Here is a 24,546-nt window from a genome sequence, read left to right as displayed (position 1 = left end):
GGCTCCGATGTTCTTTCATCTCCGACATATATATATATACGTACATCCCTAACCGATCAAAATAAAGAACGATCGTATGCGACGTAATAGTAAGAAAAATAAAAACGAAATAATAGAAATACATACTTTAATGAAATAGTAAATATAGTGAATACAACATACCCTGTACCAACTAATAAACCGAGCAAGCCGCGAAGCGACTGATACAACCAAGAATAGTCTATAATTTCACAATTCGGTTAAGGATAAACTAAGAAGAACCAATTAACCAAAAGTGACTCGCAAATTAATTAATAAATCACGGCATAATACGATATTCAATCAGGATAACCTACAATTCGACAATTTAATCAAATCTCGCAATAACATCACGAATAATCCAAAAGAAAAGGAAAAAGGAATGGAACGATAGGAATACACACTTTTATAACAAATATGAAATATCGAACAATCTAATCTATAGCACATATGGACATACAAAACCACAATAAACAAAATATATCTTATATACAACGGGATATAAAATATATAAAACACCTAGGCATATTCTCACACTTCGACAAACCAGGCACTATTGTCAGAATCCACACACGAAACGTCAAGATTGAAGTGAAAGAGATTCCACGAACAGTACACTTGAACAAGTTAAAACTAACACATAATCGAAACAGACCACCAGAATGATTTCATGAGGCAACATAATAGGTGTTATATGGAATAACACTGCTTGTTGAATACTGCAGATAGTGGAAACCTAAAAGAAAATGGAAAATTATTATGTGCGTTCTAACCATTATTTAAATATAAAATGTGTTAATTGAATAAAATAATTAAAAGCAGTGAAAGTGAAAGGTACCTAGTGCAATCATCGTAGAAGAAAGTGTACATGGAGGAAGTGAACTCCACAAGGATAGGCTACGGATTCATTTTGTAAAACATACGACGGTCAGCTGAAACAAATGGATAAGTTAATCTCAATTGCACTAATATTAAATATTTATAACAACATTAAAGTTGAATTAAAAGAAACAAGGATAACGGACAATAATTGATGCCCGTCAACAACATTTACAAGATAACAGGACTTACGGTTGACCATTGGAAAATTTTAAGAGCATTCTACTCACAGGTATGAAGATACCGAAGGTAATAAATACCGAGGTACCTATTCATAACCTAAAAAGAGGAAGAATGCTGTAAACCACGTTGAAGTAAAAATTGATAATAGTAAGAAGCTCGTTACTCACATCGGAAGGTATACATTACAGCCGACGCAGTTGTAAGAAGCCTACTACCAAATTTAAATGAATACTTACGGAATATTGAATCAGATACTATCACAACAGTCACGACGGCAACAGGAAACTGAAAAATCAAGGAAAAAATTGTGACACTATAACAAAATAATCCAACGCTAACGAAGCGGTCTTAGTAAACAAGATAGTGGACAGACTATTTTACTATGTAGATATTTACAAAATTTTATATATATCTTTTATATATATCTATATATATACTTACAATTCTAGGATAAGTAATAGTCATAATAAGTGTTCGAAATGTAGCGAAGAACCAAACACCCACCATGTAACTGTTCCAATTAAAGGACTCAGCGTTGAAGGATTAGAATTGTAGAACCTATAAACAATAAAGATTTTAATTAATAATATATAGATTAGCTCCAAAATTATACCATACAGATATGAAATAACGGCAAAATCACAAGTATAAAGTAACAACAAACTAATAAGAAAGAAGTAGAAACAGCCAATAAAATAGGAATAGGTTAGAAATTAATCAAGACCGATTAACCGAGTATCAACGATAAACGCGATTAAGATAAGAAATTATTATATTGTACTAAGTTATAGTATAATTGTATTAAGTCTGAGAGGCGTAGAGAAATAAGATTATGTTATGCAGTAAAATTAGTAATAATACACTATGCACATATTAGTATTAAATTAATTAAGCGAACACTTTATAGAAATAAACTACTCAAAACACAATAATAAAACAGTGCTATTGATAAATTATAAAATTTAACAATAACACAATCCATATGCTATTATATTAAAATAACACATAGTATATATTCACATTATAATGAGTACACAAACAATGCTATTGTCATATTAAAAAATTCTAACTGCGCTAAGATAGAGGAAAATAAGCGACGGACGAATAATTATTTCAGTATTAAACAAATTAAGGACGCGTCACTATACTTTTATTGGAGACATTCACGACCGGCCATCTTGGATTGTCATGAACATAGGATAGCTCTACACGTGCGCATCGGAATACATGCAATAATTACACATATTAAATAAATGCAAAACAATATTATTTTCACTTCAATTATACGTCAACTACTAAAATAAAGTTACAAATAATTAACAAATAAATAATAGATTCGACGTTAATAAAAGTCACTATATACTAGGGACATTCACAGGCGGCCATTTTGGATAATCAACACGTGCATATAGTAACTTTTATGCATTACAAAATAAATTATGTTTTCGATGAAGAAGTAAATATTTAATAGATGATAATACAAATGGAAGATTGTAACGAGGAAAGAATAAATAATAATTAATACAATATAACACATTATTATATGGTAACAGGAATATTAGAAATTAATAGAAATCAGCCATGAGAAACAAACCATGAAATAACATGTTAAACTTATTATTATGACAAGAAAAAATAATATTTTATTGAAAGAAACAAGAAATAACGCATAAGAAGACTCGGCAAACACTAAATTGCCACGCGCCTTGAACGTTTCACTGGCATCAGCAAGAAAGTTACCAGATACATCGCAGATGCAACTTCAGCAAGGATAAGTTGCCACGCACTTCTGTCACGTAAAATTGATACTTGGGTTGTAAGAGAAAAGAAAGAATAGAATAACGCTGAACCAAAAAAGGGGTGTTGTACAAGAACAGCAACTAGAACAAGAACTCCCTGAGCTGGGTGAAGGCTCAGCTTATATACGTTTTGGTTTGAGGATGTTGAGGGGCTCGGTGTAGGTTATGATGTGGAAAAGTGTCCGAAGGTCGGGGGTCGGTGCCTTATCTATGATGTGGACTAAGGTGTGTCATAGCTTCTGTGTAGGCAATGATGATAAGGTGGTGATGTGTCCAAAGGAGTCCGAAGCTCGGTCGATGTCTTATCTCTGATGTAGGTTGAGATGTGATTGATGTCACCTACCTCCTTAGATGGATTTTGGTCCTCAAAAATCTTAGTTTTTTCTTCAAGATTGTTTTATGGACACTAATTGGTTAAAAGTGTACTTTTCTTCTCTGTCTTGATCCTTTATGAGAGAAAAAAAAATTTTATCGGGATCATGAAAAAATTTGTCACGCACATACACGCATACATACACATACAAATTCCGTTCTCTCTGGTACATACAACTAGAAAATATATAACACAGCTACTTATATGCGTACAAGTAACCGATTTTACAGGAAATATACAGGAGGTGAACGGTGATATTTCACGCTTACGTTCCTTTTAGGACTTAAGTGTACATAATGCCTGGTTTTGTACTCGTTGGAAGGTGTCTTTTCAATTCATTACTGAATCGATATACATTAGATAGAATAATAAACTCAATCTACAAAAATACTAGAGAAACTGTGATCATTACAAAATTATAAACAAATTTATGAGTTGAAACATGTTGAGGTTATTCGATGTGTAAACGGATAAAACACGTGGATAAATGGTAAGGCAGAAAATATATTTAAATAGAAGTGTAATTATAAGTAAGAATACAATTTGAGCTGGTCCAGATGGTACCCAATAACTGAAAAACCCCGAAGCCAACGTCGCCTGTCTACTGTTTATGGTCTGACTTCGTCGCAGTCTTTTGTCTACGCGCTGTTGATGGCTTCAGTGCTTGAGAAAACTAAAAAGACCAGATGTAGAGTTCTCTTATAAGTGGTGATCACTTCAACGCCCTCTCTAAAAATTCTACATGTCTACAAACAATTACCTCTTAATATCTTTTTTATTTTTCAAACCTAACTTTTGTCTTAAATATTCAAATCTTGGTTTTGGCAACGCCTTTGTACATATATCTGCCAGTTGCTCTTCGCTTGTTACATACGTTACATCAATTTCGCCTCTATTGAATAAATCTCGCAAGAAATGATATCTTACGTCAATATGCTTACTTCTTTGATGGAATTCTGGATTCTTAATTAATTTCACGGCACTAGTATTGTCTACACATAGCATATACTTAAAGATCTCTATTTTGCATTCAAGAAATATTTTCTTTAGCCACATAATTTCTTTCGCTCCTGAGGCTGCACTGACATACTCAGCTTCGGTCGTAGATAGAGCTATACATTGTTGTCGCTTACTTACATACAACGCCTGATGTTGACTTTCTTGTTTCTTTGTCGCCTGTATAGTCAGCATCGTTAAAGGTTTCGAGACTGCCTGCTTTTGTATATAAGAGTCCCATGTCTGCGATTCCTTTTATGTCGCGCAAAGTTGTCCGAATTTAGCTTTACCGTTAAAACCCACCTATTACTAAGTACCTTCTGATCTTTTGGTTTTTCTACAAGAATCCACGTCTTATTTTCATGATGCGATTTCATTTCATCATTCATAGCCGCTTCCCATAACTCTTTCTTTTTGGATCTCATCGCTTCGTTAAAATCCACCGGTGATTTTCCCGCTACGTACGTTACTGGACTACCATAGAAATCGGTTCGTTTGATCTTACCTCTATCTCTCAATTGTCTCACATTGTCGCTAGTTCCATGAGGTTGTTTTCCATGTTCACTCTCTGCACTTTCATACGTACATGCTCTATCGCTCTGCGCACACATATCTTCGCGCTCGACAATTGTCGGTAAACTTAAATTAACAAATTTCGCATTTTCTAGTTCGGGCTTAAATATTACGTCACGGCTCAATATTACATTTCTTACTGTCGGCACGTATACTCGATACCCTCGTCCGTCATCTAAATAGCCTACCAAATATCCTTTATTAGCCTTTTTGTCAAGTTTTGTTCTCTTCTCTGCAGGTTTGTATGCAAAGGACTCAGTACCGAAAACCCTAAACTTTTCTAAATTTGGCGGTTTCTCGTACCACAGTTCATACGGTGTTTTCTTGTCTTGTCTTGTCGGCCTGGTCTTATTTATAACATGTACTGCTGTATTCATGGCTTCGGCCCATAAAAACAGCGGTAGATTTGATTTTGACATCGACCGACCTGCCTCTACTACTGTTCTATTTTCCCTTTTTGCGACACCATTCTGTTCAGGAGTGTCAGGACGTTAATTGTGTGCCTAATTCCCTGGCTTCTTAAAAATTCTTTAACTTCTTTATTTTTGAATTCTTTCCCTCTGTGGCGGATCGGTATCAATAGGACGCCGACAAGTCGAGCCGCGGGTACCAACCGCCAACACTAGAGGGCTACGACGACAACGAGTCTGTCTGTCTAACTCGCTAGCGGTCGAATATACGAACGATTGATATAAATACCGCACCTAGCGAGACACCCTCTACGTCTAAGGCAGGGACTACCGGGCATAGCCTTACTGACGAGTCCACCGGTAGTCCCGGGACGAAACGCACTCTCTCTCTCTTTTCTTCCGTCACATTGTTGACCACCGACAACGAACACGCACCTTTGGAGAAGGAGTCAGGAAAGGAGCCAACCACCGACGACGAACACGCCAAGCAGGTGACCGGATACGAGACGACGACCAAGCCAGGAAGTGATGTAGCCATTGCAATAGTTCATGGGCATCACCTCCAGCAGCACGTCAGAGAAAGAGAGACAACCATCTCGTCCCCACGACGATCAGCCTTCCATCATCGACGACGAGCCATTCCCTCTAATTAGTATCGCGCTATATAGCTTTGGGGTCACGCTATAGCGCTAGGGGGAGGCTGTGTGGCGGATCGGTATCAATAGGACGCCGACAAGTCGAGCCGCGGGTACCAACCGCCAACACTAGAGGGCTACGACGACAACGAGTCTGTCTGTCTAACTCGCTAGCGGTCGAATATACGAACAATTGATATAAATACTGCACCTAGCGAGACTCCCTCTACGTCTAAGGCAGGGACTACCGGGCATAGCCTTACTGACGAGTCCACCGGTAGTCCCGGGACGAAACGCACTCTCTCTCTCTCTTTTCATCCGTCACACCTCCATCACTATGAATTTCTTATCGTTGAATTGATTCTCAACTTCTAGGCAAAAAGTTTTTAATTTTTCGATTACTTCGGACTTATGTCGTAAGAAGTAAATCTTTGTGAATTTTGAAAAATCATATTTAAATGTAAGAAAATACAGTTTCTTGCCTAATGACTCGACTTCCATAGGTCCACATACATCCGCATAAATAATTTCGCGAGGTTTAGTCGCCCGATTGATTTTCTCGTGAAAACTCGATCTATGATGTTTCCCGTACGGGATAACCTTCACAGAAAAAGTTACTATTCTCCACAACTTTCATATTTGAATTCTTTAAGAACTCTTTAACTTGTCTGATGTTTTGATGACATAGCCGTTCGTGCCATAACTGCAATGTGTCCGCGTTTGATTCCGTTCTATTGCTAAAATTACAAACTGACGGTATGATAACTCGCATATCTACTTTATACAAATTTCCGATAACAGAAACTCTTGCTATCATTTTCTGGTTTTGTAAAAACATACAATTGGGCCTTCCTTTAAAACACAGAAATCTATGCCCCTTCTTGCGACAGATCTAATGGAAAATAGATTTCTTTTCATACCTGGTACATACAGAACATCATTCATTGTACATGTTACCCATTTGCTGTCCACAAAAGTCTCTACTTTGATTTTTCCTTTGCCGCACCCATCCATGAACGCCGATCTCTATCTTCGCCGTGTTATCGAATTCTTCCAAGACGCTGATTCCCGTCGTCCTGTCATGTGATCCGTAGTTCCTGAGTCGATTATCCATACATCAGGGTTTGCTGCTTGTATCGCTGTGGTGCTTCCTAATAGATCAATTCCGCTGTGATCTCGATTTTGATTTCTAGGTTCCTGGTTATATCTACTGTCGCTTCTTTTATTATTTTTAAAGCAATTTTTATTGGTGTGGCCTTTCCTTTTGCATATAAAGCTCTAAAGCAATCCTTCTTTAGATGGCCAACTTTTCCACAGTTGAAGCAGCTTGTTCCTTGTTTCTCGTATTCATGTTTGCTTGACTGCTTCTGTTGTTCCCTTTTATAATTGTTACCCTTTGTTACCAGCGCCACCGATGTTTCCTGGTCGTTTTTCTTCCATCTGATTTCTTCCGTCATCAGCCTGGTACTAAGCCTGTCTAAGGTCTTCTTTCCTTCTTCCACGGAATCCCACGCACTGTGAAAATGGTCAAATTTGTTTGGTAACACCAGTAAAATGCGTGTTATCAGCATTTTCTCGCCAATTTCACTTTCAAGGGATTTCATCTTCGCCGCTATCAGTTCCAACTTTGATAGGTTGTAAGAGACATTTTCAAATTCTTCCCATTTAAAAACGAAGAACTGCTTCTGGACCATATTTAAATTCTCATCCGACTTCATATCATATACTGTATTCAACTTTTTCCACATTTCATGTGCTGTTGTGCAACATAAAAGAAGATCCAACGGTTTCCTTCCTACTGAGGTCACAATTAATTTTCTGGCTAACCGATCTGCTTTCAAAAATCTTTCATGAGCGATTTCTTTCGCTGCGCTGTTACCTGGACACAGATTCCTTTCACACACGTTGATCAGGTCGTCATCTTCCTCCAAAAGGAACTTTTAACAAAATGCCACTGGAGCCAACTTTCTTCGCCACGTAACATCTCGATCTTCGCACTTGCTGATTCCATTTTAGCACTATCCCTTACTTTACTAAGCACAACACTTTAACAATTTATTCACTTCACGTTGCTGCCTTGCAATTTACAGCTCTGGGCCCATAACCTGTTGAGACTATTCGATGTGTAAACAGAGAAAACACGTGGATAAATTGTAAGGCAGAAAATATATTTAAATAGAAGTGTAATTATAAGTAAGAATACAATTTGAGCTGGTCCAGATCCGCACGCTAGCTGTGTTACCCAATAACTGAAAGACACTGAAGCCAACGTCGCCAGTCTACTGTTTATAGCCTGTGTTCGTCGCAGTCTTTTGTCTACACTCTGTCGATGGCTCCAGTGCTAGAGATAACTAAAAGAAGCCTGATGTAGAGTTTTCTTAGAAGTGGTGACAACTTCAACACATAGCAAAAACCGGCTGATGTGCTCTGCATTTGGCAGCAAATGTGGAACATAACGCGCATTTAAATGTCGACATATCACCAATAGCAGCGGAAATATGTTTAATTGAATACTTAATCCTAAATATGCTAAACTGCAAATTTCGCTAGATTTGACAGGGTACAGAGTAGACATAGCGGAAACCGGCTGATGTGCGCTGTATTTAGCAGCAAATGTGGAGTATAATGCGCATCGAATTGTGGGCATATCACCAATAGCAGAGGAGCTACATTCAATTGAATATTCAAGCCTGAATATGCAGTACTGGAATAACATTGGATTTGACCTCGACCCGAGTTGATATAATGTAAACTTGAGCAGGTACGCTATATTGGACAGCAAACATGGAGTATAACGCGCATCGAATTGTCGACATATCAACAATGGAAACGGAGATACGTTCAATGAAATATTGAAGCCTGAATATGCAGTACTGGAATAACATTGGATTTGACCTCGATCCGAGTTGATATAATGTAAACTTGAGCAGGTATGCTGTATTGGACAGCAAACATGGAGTATAACGCGCATCGAATTGTCGACATATCAACAATGGAAACGGAGATACGTTCAATGAAATATTGAAGCCTGAATATGCAGTACTGGAATAACATTGGATTTGACCTCGACCCGAGTTGACATAATGTAAACGGGAGCAGGTCCGCTCTATTTGGCAGGAAATGTGGAATGCAATGCGCATCGAATTGTCGATCAATAGCAGCGGTGATACGTTTAATTGAATACGGCAGCCTAAATATGCAAAACTGCATTTGGCAGCAAATGTGGAGTATAACAGGCATCGAATTGCCGAGATATATTGAATAGAAACTGAGATACGTTTAATTGAATATATCAGGCAGATTCTCCAAAACTGCAATAACGCTGTATTTGACAGTGCCTAGACTTGATATAGCGCAAATAGGCTGATCTACGCCGATTTATTTATTAATATTCAATTGAACGTATCTCCATTTCCACTGGAGATATGTCGACAATTCGATGCGCGTTATACTCCACATTTGGTGCCAAATGCAGTGCACTTCAGCCGTCTTGTGCTATGTCAACTCTGGTCTATCGCCAATTCACTGTAATTGCAGTACTGCATATTCAGGTTTCAATATTCAATTGAACGTATCCCCACTGCTATAGGTGATATGTCCACAATTCTATGCGCATTATAGTCCACATTTGATGCTAAATACAGCGCACATCAGCCGGTTTGCGCTATGTCTACTCTGTGCCCTGTAAAATCTAGCGTAATTGCAATTTTGCAGATTCTCTCTTAAATATTCAATTGAAAGTATCTCCGTTACCATTGGAGATATGTCGACAATTTGATGCGCGCTCTACTCCACATTTGCTGCCAAATACAGCGCGCATCAGCCGGTTTTTACAATGTCAACCCTAGTCCCCGCCAAATCCTTTGTAATTGCAGTTTTGCACATTTAGGGTTCAGTATTCAATTAAACCTATCTACGCTGCTATTGGTGATATGTCGCCAATTCGATGGGTGTGTTAATTCGACCAATCGCGGGGAGACGTAGTCGCGAGGAGAGACGTCAACGGGAGTAAATTCCCGTTACGATTATAACAATCGACACCACGAATTGATCGATCCTCTGATTTCCGTTGAGATAATAGGGGTGATTGAGTTTGTATAACACTGTGATTCACAGAATTATAAATAATATATTTCCAACACTTAAATTACACTGTTGAGCATAGATAAATAGATAATCACTTATTGCATGAGGATAAGATAGATATGTACGTTAGAGCAGGGCTCTTATAATTGGATTTAATGTATTAGTGGACGTAGCACTATAAGATATTTAGTAGAGGAAATGTATGTTCGACAATACCGAGAACCGACTCTCGCGTTATGCTTAGACTGCCATGTTAGGCGTTAGCTTTAAACTTAGTAGTTGACTTTTCCAACGATGTAGAAGAAGAAGTTGAGTGACGATGCTGTGTCGGAGGAAAGCTAGTGATGGGTGTGTCTAGCGCACGGGACCATCGGATTTGTTCATGCCATTTTAGGTCAGGAAGTGAGGGCAGTATACATTGCCTCGGATTGGACAAACGAAGGTTGGTGGACTAGGAAGGGTCTTAACCGCCCTCGATAGAAAGTTGCTAGTAGGAAGCATCGTACGTAAGAAAAACTAACTTTCCCGTGTCAAGCCGTAGTAAACAATAGTCTTTAGAAACTGATTTAGAAAAAGACACTTGTTGGGTCTGAAGGACCTTAGCAGGCAAGTTACTCGGGTTTATGACGGGTGCTTAAGGCTATTGAGGGTACGCCGTACGGAAAAGCGGACATCTGGTGTCCGTCTGGCCCGCGGTGTGTGACCTGGGCCAGGCAGAGAGTGGGTGTTATGCCCATGACAGGGTGTTATGCCCAAATTTGCTGCCAAGGTGCAACACAGCGCACCTGCTCCTGCTTTCATTATGTCATCTCGGGTCGAGGCCAAACACAATATTATTGCAGTACTGCATATTCAGGCTGCATTATTCAATTAAACGTATATCCGCTGCTATTGGTGATATGTCGACAATTCTATGCGCGTTATGCCCCAAATTCGCTGCCAAATACTGTGCACATCATCCGGTTTGCACAATGTCAACTCTGTGTCCAGTCAAACCCAGTGTAATTGAAATTTTGCAGATTCTGTCTTCCATGTTCAATTAAACGTATCTCCGCTGCTATTGATGGTATGTCGACAATTCGATGCCCGTTATACTCCACATTTGCTGCCAAATGCGACGCACATCATCCGGTTTGCGCTATGTCAACTTTGAGCCCTGTCATATACAGCGTTATTGCCGTTTTGGTGATTCTGCCGGAAAAATTCAATTGAACGTATCTCCGTTTCCATTGGAACTATGTCGACAATTCGATGCGTGTTATACTCTACATTTGCTGCTAAGTACAACGCACCTGCTCCTGTTTGCATTATGTCAACTCGGGTCGAGGATAAATCCAATGTTTTTGCAGTACTGCATATGCAGGATTCAATATTCCATTGTTCGTATCTACGCTGCTATTCTTGATATGTCGAAAATTCGATGCGAGCTATACCGCAAATTTGCTGCCAAATGTTTGCGCAATATCAACTCTGTGTCCTGTCAAATCCAGCGAAATTGCCGTTTTGGAGATTCTGTCGGAAACATTCAATTGAACGTATCTCCGTTTCCTTTGGGGATGTGTCGATAATTCGATGCGCGTTATACCCCAGAATTGCTGCTAAATACAGCGCACATTGACCGGTTTGCTCAATGTCAACTCTGCATCCTGTCAAATCTACTGTTTAGCATATTTAAGCTTATGTATTCAATTAAACGTATCTCCGCTGCTATTGGTGATATGTCGACAAGTCGATGCGCGTTATACTGTTACGTTCTTATTGTGTAGGCTTTGTTTAATTCAATCAAATTTAAATTTTAATTTTGTTCAATTTATTTTCTGTTTAATTTGAATTTAATCGGAAGGGAAAAATTGAAATGATATGATTGTATATGAAATATTGACTTAAGATTTCCGATTAATACGGTAGTTGCTGCCTCCAGAAATAGTCTAAGCACTATTTGAATTTGAGAAAAAAAATTTTTCTTTAAATAGTTTATCAATATATTAATTACTTATGGGTAGCGTTAACTGGTGTTTAGGCTACTGATAGATAAATTCCACGTTCGCGGCTAACCTACTATGTGCACGGGAGAGGATTAAAGTTGGACAAAATGAATATTCGATTTCGTTGCACGGAATTTATTTAAGTTTGAATATCGGATTATTTAAGTTGTTATAAATATATATGTATATGTCTGGTTTACATTAGAATTAGGGTTAGGGGCGTGAAACGAATCTTCGTTTGGATTACACGTTGTGGTTATGCAATAGAGAAGACATCGACTAGTGCAAATACGATTATCAGAGAATCGGATAAGTAACCGTGGTAATTAGATACTCGAGAAACTAATGACAATGATCCTAGGTTCAATAACGAATCCGCGGTCGACGGGATAATAGATGAACGTGCTCACAAAATCTAAGTCGGACGCGTAATATTCACTGGTCGTGAGGTGTTACTCTTTTCGTCGATGAGATCGCGAGAGAGAATGAGTTTCCGTCCCGATGATGCCACAGAGGAAAACTATAATGGGGTGTGTCTAAAGACACGAGATCATCGGATTCGTCGAGAAAAGCCTCCGTTCAGAAAGTAAGGGAAATTGGCGTTGCTGCTAATTGGTCAATCTCCATATCGGTGGTTAGAAAAAGATGCTAGCCGCCCTCGAGGAAAAGTTGCTAGTGGGAGACGCCGTTCGTTGAAAAAATAGGTCTCCTCTATCTTCTCGTAGTTGGGACAAAGACTGTTTGTTTGAAGGACTTTAGTTAGCTAAATCTTAAGATTTATAACGGGCCCTCGAGCTAGCCGAACATGTACTGCGGAGACGCATCGACATCTGGCAATCATCTTACTCGAAGAATAGGGTCTGCGTGTGGCGAGCCACTGGACAGAAACCGTTGGAATGTTCACTGTCGCGTGTCGCCACGAATATTTCTTTTAAAGAGAGCTATAGAATTACTCCATACCTTTGTTAGACAAAGCGTTCATCCCTTGGCCGCGGCTTCGTTGGGCGACAGACTGTCGCCTCGAGCCAGAGCTCACTATCACCAATCTCGAACAATTACAATCGGATTGAATAACTACAATTGTTTAATTACTGCTATAGTAGACTCTAGGTTACAATGTTGCGTGATTATCCAAAATTCCAAAGGCTCCGGTGTTCTTTCATCTCCGACATGTATATATTTCTAGCAGTGTGATTTTAATTTAGATTCTTTAGCGATGTAATGTTGTGTATTTGAGGTTATGTGTCAATTATTTGATTACATATATGTGTCGGAGATGAAAGAACACCAGTGATTGATTGTTCACGAGGTAAGTTGCACTTTTATTGTTTTAGTTATTCGTTGAACTAACACGTTTTACATTCAAACAGTAATTGGAGCACTCGTAATAATCTTCTTTTCCTTTTTAGGTTTCCGCTATCTGTGTTATTCGACGAACAGTGTCACGCTTCCACAGTATTGTTATAACATTTAGTAAATGTTGTATTTTGCATTAAGGCAATTGAAGTTTATTCGTTCATTTATTTTCAGCTGGCTGTCGTACATGGTGTTCCGCAAACAGGGATCCATAACCTATTTGCATATAAACCTTTTTGTATAATGATTACTTGTTCACAAGATAACTTTCACTTTCACCCTTTTAATTATTCATTGAATCAACACGTTTTATATTCAAACAATAATTGGAGTAGACATAATTTTCCTTTTTTCTTTTAGGTTTCCGCTATCTGTATTATTCGACGAACAGTGTCACACCTCCTTTTGATTTAACCACAATATAGTTATAACATTTAGTAACCTTGTATTTTGCACTGAGACAATTGAAACTAATTTATTCACTTATTTTAGGTAGCTGTCATACATTACGTTCCACAAACAAGGATCCATAACCTATATTTGCACATACACTTTCTTGTATGTTGATTACTTGTTCACAAGGTAACTTTCACTTTCACTAGTTAATTATTCATTGAGTTAACACGTTTTATATTCAAACAATAATTGAAGCACATATAATAATGTTCCCTTTTTCCTTTTAGGTTTTCGCTATCTGTGTTATTTGACAAACAGCACTACAACATACACTACTGCACTTCGTTGCCCACTGAAATCACTTTATTCATTGCTTATGTTATGTTTCGATTATGCGCTAGTTTTAGCTTGTTTAAGTGCACTGTTCGCGGAATCCCTTTTACTTCAATCTTGACGTTTTGGTTCTGCAAGATTTCTAGCACTTTATGTGGTCCAGTATATTGATCGGAGAATTTTCATTTACTAGGTTCTTTTAGTAGATATATCGAATCTCCTATTTTAAAATTTTGAGGGTTGGTTCGTCGGTCGTAATATTCTTTTGATCTTAGTTTGGATTTTATCAAATTTTCTCTTGCCATTCGTTGTACGGTGTTAATTTTATCGAACAGATCTTCGAGATATTCTGCGTATGTTGGCTCCATGTTCTCTTCGATTATTACTTCACCAGTAGGTTCTCTGGCTAGATGTCCAAAAACTAATTCGTGCGGGGAGAATTTCGTTCCTTCGTGTACAGAGGTATTATAGGAAAACATAGCTAATTCCACCCATTCGTCCCAATTTCTGGAATTTTCAATGTATAATTTGAGATATTCAATCAGTAAGTGGTGAGATCTTTCCGATCTCGAGATTGAACCGTTACTTTGTGGATGATATGCCGTCGTGGTATATTGTTTGATGCGGAATCTCTTTGCTACTTTCTTCATTAGTGAGGATGTAAAGTTCGTTCCTTGATCAGTGAGAATAGCTCTCGGTGACCCGAAACGACAAATAAATCGCTTTACAAAAGCGTCCGCTATCTCGGCTGAAGAGATTCCTCCTAGTGGAATCCCGATTGAGTATTTTGTTAATAAATCTTGGATAGTTAATATATATTCATTTCCCTTTTGAGTTTTTGGTAATGGACCTACAATATCCATACTAATCTTGTCGAACGCTTTACCTGGTGTGTCTGTAAATACCATTGGTTGCTTTGCTTTTATTCTTGTGAGTTTCTTCAATTGACATTCCTTGCATGTTCTTACGTAATCTTGAATTTCCTTTTTCATGTTTTCCCAATAGTAGTGTTGTCGTATTCTTTGATAAGTTTTTGTTATTCCTTTGTGTCCTGCTACGCTTGATTCATGTTTTTCTCATATTATGTTGTTCCACGCTTCCACAGGCGGGGTAATTACTTCCCCAGTGCAAATGGTGATAGTTAAGGTTTTTTCCATAAATATTTCCTTTAATTTTCTAATTGTATATCGCCAGGGTATTTCCTCCAAGTTTCCTTTGCTAATGCTAAACGAAGTTAACTGTTTTTCATTTACTACATCTAATAGAGATCTTAGCTAGTTTAATAAATTTTCTGGTGTTATTGGAATATTTCTATTTTCCTTTATCGGTAGGGATACGATGTATTTCCCGGAGTCGTAATTCAATCTTGCCTTTTCCAACATTAAATCTTCATAACGAGGCAATTTCCCCGTCTCCTTCATTTCTAAGGCTCCTTTATCTATCGAATTGCCATGTACATCTATGAATATTACTTTATGGTCATTTACTCTCGTAATTGAGTCTCGGGTTTCTGAAATTTTTAGTTCCGCAATTATCGTAGGTCTCGTGTCCTTTTCTCGTTGTTGAATTAGTTCTGGAATTACAGTGGAGAGCTCTTCTTCGCTTGTTGTATCAGTGTCTTCTTTTTCTCGATTGGTTATTCCTCTATCTGTACTTACATCGATTTCTGCTAATGCTTGGTCAAAATGTTTTATGGGGTGTCACGTCCCGCGCTACGCACGTGCCGTACCGAAAAACGGAAAACAGCAATATACAAATAACGCGAGCGACAATTTGAATATTCAAAACGAATGAACGATACAACGAAAATTGAAATTGTTTAAATAAAAGTTTAATTAAATGTAGTCATATATAGAGAATTAGTATACGAGGGCAAATAAGAGATAATAAAGTTAAAATAGGTACTCTAACGAAATAGTAAATATAAAGAGTACAACATAACTTATAATTTCATAATTCGACTCATAAGGATAAACTATGAAGAACCAATTAACCAAAAGTGACTCACAAATTAATTAATAAATCACGACATAATATTATATTCAATCAGGATAACCTACAATTCGACAATTTAATCAAATCTCGTAATAACTTCATGAACAATTCAAAGGAAAAGAAAAAGGAATGGAACGATAGGAATACACACCTTTATAACAAACAGGAAATATCAAGCAATTTAATATACAGCAAATATGGACATACAAAACCACAATAAACAAAATATATCTTATATACAACTAGATATAAAATATATAAAACACCTAGGCATATTAACACACTTCAATAAACCAGGCACTATTGTCAGAATCAACACACGAAACGTCAAGATTAAAGTAAAAGGGATTCCACGAACAATACACTCGAAGAAGTTACAACTAACACAATCGAAACAGACCACAAGAACGATTTCAAGAGACAACGTAGTAGGGTAGTATATGGAACAACACTGCTTGTCGAATACTGCAGATAGTGGTAACCTAAAAGGAAAAAGGAAAATTACTATGCGTGCTCTAACTATTACTTAAATATAAAATGTGTAATTCAATAAAATAATTACAAAACAGTGGAAGTGGAGAATACCTTGTGAACAATTACTCATCGTAGAAGGAAGTGTATATACGAAGACAGGTTATGTGTCTATATCCATAGAACATAATCTACGACAGCCAGCTGAAACAAATGTAGGAATTAACTTTAATTGTTTCGATACAAAACATAATACTACTAAATGTTTATAACAATATTGTGCCTAAACTAAAGGAAGTGTGACACTACTTATCGAATCATGCAGATAGCAGAAACCTAAAAGGAAAAGGAAAATTATCATGTGCGTTATAACCATTAATTATAAAATGTGTAATTCAATAAAATAATTACAAAACAGTGGAAGTGGAGAATACCTTGTGAACAATTACTCATCGTAGAAGGAAGTGTATATGCGAAGACAGGTTATGTGTCCATATCCGTAGAACATAATCTACGACAGCCAGCTGAAACAAATGTAGGAATTAACTTTAATTGTCTTGATACAAAACATAATACTACTAAATGTTTATAACAATATTGTGCCTAAACCAAAGGAAGTGTGACACTACTTATCGAATCATGCAGATAGTAGAAACGTAAAAGAAAAAGGAAAATTATTATGTGTGTATTCTAACCATCATTTAAATACACAACATGTTAATTCAATAAAATAATTAAAAGCAGTGAAAGTTAAAAGCACCTAGTGCACAATTAATTATCGTAGAAGGAAACGTACATGCAGGAATTTCGCAGAAACAAACTGTGGACCTACTCCGTAGAACATAGTATACGACTGTCAGCAGAAACGAATAAATAAACTAACCTCAATTGCCTTAATATATATGGAAGAAAATAATACTATTAAAAATTTACAATTATATTTCGATTAAACTAAACGAAGCACAACAATCAATAATTGATGCTCGACAACAAACTTACAGTTCGCTAATGGAAAATAAAACTGAAAAAATCAAGAAGTTAGTGACATTATAACGAAATAACTCAGCGTTGACATAGCGGCCCTTAATAAGAAGAAATAAAATCAGTTAATAAGTGCAGGAAGAGTTAAGAAACAACTAAGATAGGTTAAGAGAGTGACGACGATAATTTACTACTCACATCGAAGAAGTTTATACAAGGGTCAACGCAGTGATGAGAAACCAACTACCAAATTGGAGTAAATGTGTACGAAGAATTGAAGTTGATACTACTGGAATGGTCAAGAAGACGTGAGAAAGTGGAAAGTTAAAAATTAGTGACATTATAAGAAACAATTCAACACCAACGGAATGGTCTTAGCAAACAAGAAAAGGTATCTTATAAGTTAACGAGGTTTGTATGCAATGCATCGTTGAAGGAAGTGTGCACGCAGGAACTCCACGAGTATGAAGATATCGAAGGTAATAAATACCGAGGTAACCAATTATAACCTAAAAAGGGGAAGAATGTTGTAAACCATCTTGGAATAGAAATAGATAATAATAAGAAGCTCGGAAGATACTCACATCGGAAGATATACATTAAAACCGACGCAGTTACAAGAACCCTACTACCAAACTTAAGTGAATGCTTACGGAATACTGAACCAGATATTATCGAAACAGTCAAGGCAGCGACAAGAAACTGGAAAACCAAGGAAATATTCTGACATTATAACAGAACAATTCGATGTTAGCAAAGCGGTCTTAGCAAACAAGATAGTGGACAGACTATTTTACTATACAGATATTTACAAAATATAGTGTTATATATATATATATATATATACTTACAATTCTAGGATAAGTAGAAGTAGTCTTGATAAGTGTTAGACATGTAACGAAGAACCAGAAGATACCAAACGCGCATGATGTAACCGTTCCAAGTAAAGGACTCAGCGATGAAGGATTAGAATTGTAGAACCTATAAACAATAAAGATTTTAACTAGCAATGTATAAGATTAGCTCCTAAATTCTATGTAAAGGCTGCAAATTACACGCACAAGGTAACGACAACTTCATAACAAAGAAACAGAAGATAGCCAATAATATAGGAATAGGTTATGAATTAATCAAAACTGATTAACTGAGTATCAACGACAAACGCGATTAAGATAAAAAATTATTATATTGTACTAAGTTAATATAGTATAATTGTATTAATTCTGGCGTAGAGAAATAAGGTTATGTTACGCAGTAGAACTGGTAATAACAAACTATGCACATATTACTATCAAATTAATTAAGCGAACACTCTATAAAAATAAATTACTCAAAACACACCAATAAAACAGTGCTATTGATAAATTATAAAATTTAACAATAACACATGCCACATGCTATTATATTTGTCGGATCATCACTGGAAATGGGGTTGTGGGCGTCAAATGAATCTTCTCGAGGATTAGCCATTGATACAGTACACACAGGCGTAGTTTATTGCAATGATAGAATTATTACAGTCTTAACAGTTGATCACGGCGGTTCGGCACTCGCGACGCTAGTGACGATGTTCTCGGGCTCAATAACGAATCCGCGGCCAACGGGATGACGACAGACCGTTCACACAAAGTCTAAGTCTGAAAATAATCACTGATCGCGAAGGCGTTACTCCTTGATCGATGAGATCGCGAGCGAGAATGCCTTTCCTGTCCCGATGATGCCACAGAGGAAAACTATAATGGGGTGTGTCTAAGGACACGAGATCATCGGATTCGTCGAGAAAAGCCTTCGTTCAGAAAGTAAGGGAAATTGGCGTTGCTGCTAATTGGTCAATCTCTATATCGGTGGTTAGAAAAGGATGTTAGCCGCCCTCGAGGGAAAGTTGCTAGTGGGAGACGCCGTTCGTTAAAAAATATGTCTCCCCTATCTTCCCGTAGCTGGGACAAAGACTGTTTGTCTGTTTGAAGGACTTTAGTTAACTAAACCTTAAGATTTATTACGGGCCCTCGGGCTAGCCGAACATGTACTGCGGAGACGCATCGACATCTGGCAATCATCTTACTCGAAGAATAGGGTCTGCGTGTGGCGAGCCACGGGACAGAAACCGTTGGAATGTTTACTGTCGCGTGTCGCCACGAATATTTCTTTTAAGGAGAGCTATAGAATTACTCCATACCTTGTTAGGCAAAACGTTCATCCCGTGACCGCGGCTACGTTCGGCGACTGACTGTCGCCTCGAGCCCAAGCTCATTATCACAATTCTCGAATAATTACAATCGGGTTGAATAACTACAATTGTTTGATTACAGCTATAGTAGACTCTAGGTTACAATGTTGCGGGGTTATCCAAAATTCCAAAGGCTCCTGTGTTCTTTTCATCTCCGACACGGCCATCCTGACTATCACACGTCCTCGTGTGTAACTAAAATATCGTATTTCTTACATTAGATTCGCTACAACCGACATTGTTTACGATTTAACTAAATGTCTAAGTAAGTCAAGGGTCCAGTGCAATAACAAAGTTTCGTTCGGAGGTTTGACAACAGAAAAATAAAAGAGAATAGGAATTTGTAATGTTATAATTTGTACTCAAAGTGTCAGGTGCGTTCTGTGAGTCGCCAGTCAGACCGTAATGACACAACAGATCATTTTCGATTTCGTACACTGGTGAACCTCAGTTTGTTGGATCATATTGCCACGTTGGGTGCATTACACCCAGAAAGTACGTAAGCCCACTCAACGGGTTACAACAAAAGCACGTAACCCCACTCAACGGGTTACAACAAAAGCACGTAACCCCACTCAACGGGTTACAACAAAAGCACATACCCCACTCAACGGGTTACAACAAAAAGCATATGAACCCACTCAACGGGTTACAACAAAAGCACATCAACCCACTCAACGGGTTACAACAGAAACACATCAACCCACTCAACGGGTTACAACAAAAGCACATCAACCCACTCAACGGGTTACAACAAAAGCACATCAACCCACTCAACGGGTTACAACAAAAGCACATCAACCCACTCACCGGGTTACAACAAAAGCACATAAAACCACTCGGTGTATTACTATGACCACAACGCAGTGTTAATGATCCTCTGAGGTCAGTGTACTTGCATCGTTATTATCACCGCCGTCGTCATCACCGCAGACGTCTAACTCAGCAGGGACGCAACCTTCTGGCATCTTTCTCAGTCTGTCGTGTCTGTCCTTATATGATCGTTTGCCGTCTAAGGTTTTTAGGGTATATCTATCTCCTTCCAAAATCTCTGCTATTACGAACGGACCCCTGAATTTCGGATCTAACTTCGTCTGGTTCCGTTCCTCGTTCTTGCGTAATACGAAATCGCCAAGGTTGAACCTAACTATTTTAGCTTTGTTTTCGTCGAACCTATCCTTATCGTATTTGGCGCTTGCTTCTATATTCTTTATCGCCTGCTGTCTTACATGGGAGATATTTACCTCTCTTTCTTCGATACTGTCGGGTAGGGATAAGCCGTAGGGTCTCGCTGTTTTACCGATTAGTAGTTCCAACGGGCTTGACTTAGTCACGCGGTTGGTGGTACAATTCAAGGCTAGTTGTATTTCCCCGGTCGCGTCTTGCCAGGACCGCCCGGTGGTTTCTATTGTTGTGAACATGATTTTTAGCGTACTCATAATACGCTCTACCTGCCCGTTGGCCCTACTAGCTCCGGTCGCAATTAAATGGAGTTTTATGTGTTTACTTTGACAAAAGTCGCGAAATTCTTTGCCCGTAAAACATCTTCCCTGATCCGCTATTATCCGGCAGGGACTGCCGAACAAAAATATAGCGGACTTAAGCTCTTTAATGGTGTTAATGGAGTCTACCTTACGGGTATGGTGCAAATATACGAACTTGGTGAAGGCGTCGACCAACACAACGACGTATTCCTTCGAATCGTTTTTACCGCTTAGTTTGCCCGTTATGTCCATATGAACCGTATGCCAAGGTATACTGGTCTTAGGTATGGGGTGTAATTCGGCTTGTACTCTACCCGAACTCGCCTTTGAAACTCGACAAGCATGACAGTTCTCTACGAATTTGCGAACATACTTCGCCATTCCTTCGAACCAGTAATACTCGTACAGTTTCTCAAGCGTTTTATCCCAACCTAAGTGCATAATGGACTGGTGCACATGGTTAATAACAGACCACCTAAACCCTCTCGGAACGATGGGCAGGCAGAGAGTTCTACCTTTTCTCTGTATTTTACGATGAAGGGTGCCGGACCGTAACTCATACGTATTCGCGACATCTTCCGCGAGCTCTTCGTTCTGTAATTTATCGACGATCTCGGCAATTTGTGGGTCGCGACGTTGTTCCGCTAGTAGCCAATCGTCGGAGATTTCGGTTAGGTTAATTTCTTTCTCTACGATTTTGCTAAACGTACTGCGATCCAAGTCTACGGGATTTCGCGAAAAGAAATCTACGTGGGCCATTCGTTTACCTTCCCGGTACATAATGTCGAAGGTAAAAGTTTGCAGGTAAGCCCACCATCTGTAAACCCTGTCGTTCAAGTGTACCTTACTACTGGATGCTTTCAGGGAGTTGCAATCGGTGACGACGAGAAATTCTCGTCCGTGTAAGTAATGACGGAAGTGTTTGACGGCGTTTACAACTGCTAACGTTTCCAATTCGTAGGAATGATACCTAGATTCCGCAGGGCTAGTCCTTTTGCTATAATACTCCACTACTCGATTTTTGCCTTCGACCCTGTGCATTAGAATGGCTCCATATCCTTCCGAGTTAGCGTCCGTATGTAGTTCTATGGGGTAATTGGGGTCAAATATCATCAGAACCGGCGCGTCAGTCAGGACGGAAATTACCTTTTGTCTTATCTGTTCGTGCCTATCCGTCCAAGGTATATTCTTGTTACTCGAGGTAAGTGCGTACAGGGGTTTCATTACTTGTGAAAATTTGGGAACGAAGCTTCGGAAATAAGAGGCCAAACCTATGAATTGTCTAAGTTGTGTGACGGTCGAAGGTGCAGGTAAAGAACTCAAGGCTTGTATTTTACCCGGGTTTGGACGGACTTCTCCGTTACGGATTACGTATCCCAAGTAGAGTACCGATGTCTTTAAAAAGGAGCATTTCGAAAAGTTAAAGGAGAATCCGGCTTTCACGAGGGTATCTAATACGGTGCTCAACCTTTCTAGAGCTTGATCTATTGAGTCGGCGATAATTAGGACGTCGTCCAAGTAAACAACAACGAACGAATACGCGAGGTCGCCTAAGGCGTTGAGAATGGCCCTCTGGAAAACGGATGGTGCGTTTTTCAAACCGAACGGCATAGTCACGTATTCGTATTGCCCGTCGGGTGTAACGAACGCCGTATATTCCGTCGAATTAGGATGAATGGGAATTTGGTGGAATCCGCTGGCCATGTCCAGGCTAATGAAGTATCTCACCTTCTGCAATCTCGCGATTTGATCCGCGATGAGGGGTAGGGGATACCGGTCCGCGACACAGTCTATCGTCTACGCACAGTCTATCTGAGCCGTCTTTCTTCTTTACAAGTAAGACAGGGCTCGCGAACGGCGAGCTGCTCGGCCTCACGATTTTTGCTCTAATTAACTCGTCTATTCTCTCACGCACTATCCTACGCTCTTCTTCGCTATGTCGGTAGGGGCTTCTTTGCACGGTAACATTTGGATCGATTAACCGTATTTCTAACTGGCCCGTGCTTACGCGAGTACGTGGGAAGCCCGTAATGAATGAATCTTTGAATTTCTCGAGGACAGAAATTAACCGACTTTTATCGTTGCCAACTACGTCAGTGTCAACCGCATTGATATTGATCTCGTCCTCGGAGGTTTTACTACAGGCATTAATAGTCTTCGTTTTACAAATATCGACGCTATTCCGTGTAATAGTTACATCAAAACCCTGGCTTAAGATCTCGCGGCCAATCATGATATCATAATGTAAGTGACTATCGGCCAGAACGTGGAAGGTTATCTCCAATGTAAAACAGTTAATGCGTACCGTAGATAAGATCTGGGAGGTACTCTTAACGCAGGTGTTTCCTATTCCTCGCATAACTACTATATCTGTCGTTCTCCTTCCGGAGAATTTCGGAGCGACAGATTCTCTAATTAATGAGCACTCGGCTCCGGAATCGAAGTAAAATGGGAACGACTCACCCAGATGACTTAGACTACCGGCTGGGGACTCCACCACGCAGGAGTTGACTTTACGCTCATCCTTGAGGCCTGGTCTACCGTCCCGTCGTGCCGGGCAGTTAGGTGCGATATGGCCTTCCGCATGACACCTGTAGCAGATCGCCTTGGACGGTGCGGCCGGTCGGTTTCCTTCCTGGCGTCGTGCATCCCTCTGTTGTTCGCCCTGCATCCTCTTGCGGCAGTCCTTGATTCTGTGTCCGAGAGTACCACAGTAATGACACCTCGTCTGGTGGCCCGATGACTTGCGTCGCTTAGCTTCGGGTTCCGCCGGTGCATATCTCGGCGAAGATGTCGACTCTTCTTCGTAACAAAAGGGTCGCATTTCGCTCAGGAATTGGTCCTCCGTTCTGATATCGCTCGTGAGGGCCAGTCGTTTAAGACGTTGGTCGTGTGGAATTAATATGTAGAGAGTGACAGCGTTAAGTATTTCGTCTAGCGTAGAATGTTGCCACCGCATCTGCAGGAGGGAGCGGACACGGCCGGCAAACGCCCCCGTGGATTCGCCCGCTCCCCGCGGTTCCCTGGATACCTTGATTAACGATGAGGACGTCGTCTCTCGGCCACCGAACTGTGTAAGGAATCGTTCCTTAACTTTAGGCCAAGTAATTTCTCCGTTTCCCGTCGTTCGCGCCAGCCAATGTGCTGCAGAACCCTGTAGAGAGTCACTTAAGGCAGAGTATAGCGCGCCACCTCGCAGGGGGTTGTCCTCCATGGCCATACTAACAGCCGCGCACCACGCGGCTGGGTCGGCGCCTGCGACTTCTGGGTTAAAATGTGGGAATTTGGTGATTCCCGTATTTGGTCGTTGCATTAGCGTATGCATCAGGTTGCTCATGGTAGCGACCTGCCCTTCCAGCGTTCGCA

At 39.4% G+C, this 24,546-nt stretch overlaps 1 protein-coding gene and 1 long non-coding RNA gene across 7 annotated transcripts; both read right to left on the bottom strand.

The window, feature by feature from the left end:
• Nucleotides 1-436: 436 nt before the first annotated feature.
• On the bottom strand, nucleotides 437-3,006 carry LOC117164153 (uncharacterized). Of its 6 annotated transcripts, XR_013061960.1 has the most exons (5): nucleotides 2,229-2,456; nucleotides 1,522-1,638; nucleotides 1,090-1,365; nucleotides 857-950; nucleotides 437-754 (listed from the first exon to the last, which is right to left on the bottom strand). It is a non-coding gene; the product is annotated as an uncharacterized LOC117164153 (long non-coding RNA). The 6 variants fall into 6 exon arrangements; XR_013061957.1 differs by lacking the exon at nucleotides 2,229-2,456 and adding an exon at nucleotides 2,786-3,006 and having other exon boundaries at nucleotides 857-1,365; XR_013061958.1 differs by lacking the exon at nucleotides 2,229-2,456 and adding an exon at nucleotides 2,821-3,006 and having other exon boundaries at nucleotides 857-1,365.
• A 15,958-nt stretch (nucleotides 3,007-18,964) lies between these two features.
• Nucleotides 18,965-24,298, bottom strand: LOC143302464 (uncharacterized). Its single transcript, XM_076617213.1, has 2 exons — nucleotides 23,644-24,298; nucleotides 18,965-19,891 (listed from the first exon to the last, which is right to left on the bottom strand). The coding sequence occupies exons 1-2, from the start codon at nucleotides 24,137-24,139 to the stop codon at nucleotides 19,872-19,874; spliced, it is 516 nt and encodes a 171-aa protein (XP_076473328.1). The 5' UTR covers nucleotides 24,140-24,298; the 3' UTR covers nucleotides 18,965-19,871.
• Between the last annotated feature and the right edge of the window lie 248 nt (nucleotides 24,299-24,546).

The sequence above is a fragment of the Bombus vancouverensis genome, chromosome 3 (assembly GCF_051014615.1).
Source record: "Bombus vancouverensis nearcticus chromosome 3, iyBomVanc1_principal, whole genome shotgun sequence".
Taxonomy (NCBI): Eukaryota; Metazoa; Arthropoda; class Insecta; order Hymenoptera; family Apidae; genus Bombus; species Bombus vancouverensis.
Note: the sequence above shows the minus strand (reverse complement) of the source record. Positions and strands in the feature narration are given on the sequence as shown.

What these genes read in the sequence shown, in the direction of transcription:
- LOC143302464 (XM_076617213.1), bottom strand. Translation starts at nt 24,139, where the DNA reads ATGCGGTGGCAACATTCTACGCTAGACGAAATACTTAACGCTGTCACT. An exon ending in CGGTAGTCTAAGTCATCTGG is followed by an intron (nt 19,892 to 23,643) that starts GTGAGTCGTTCC and finishes ACGATATTTTAG; the next exon opens with TTACACACGAGGACGTGTGA.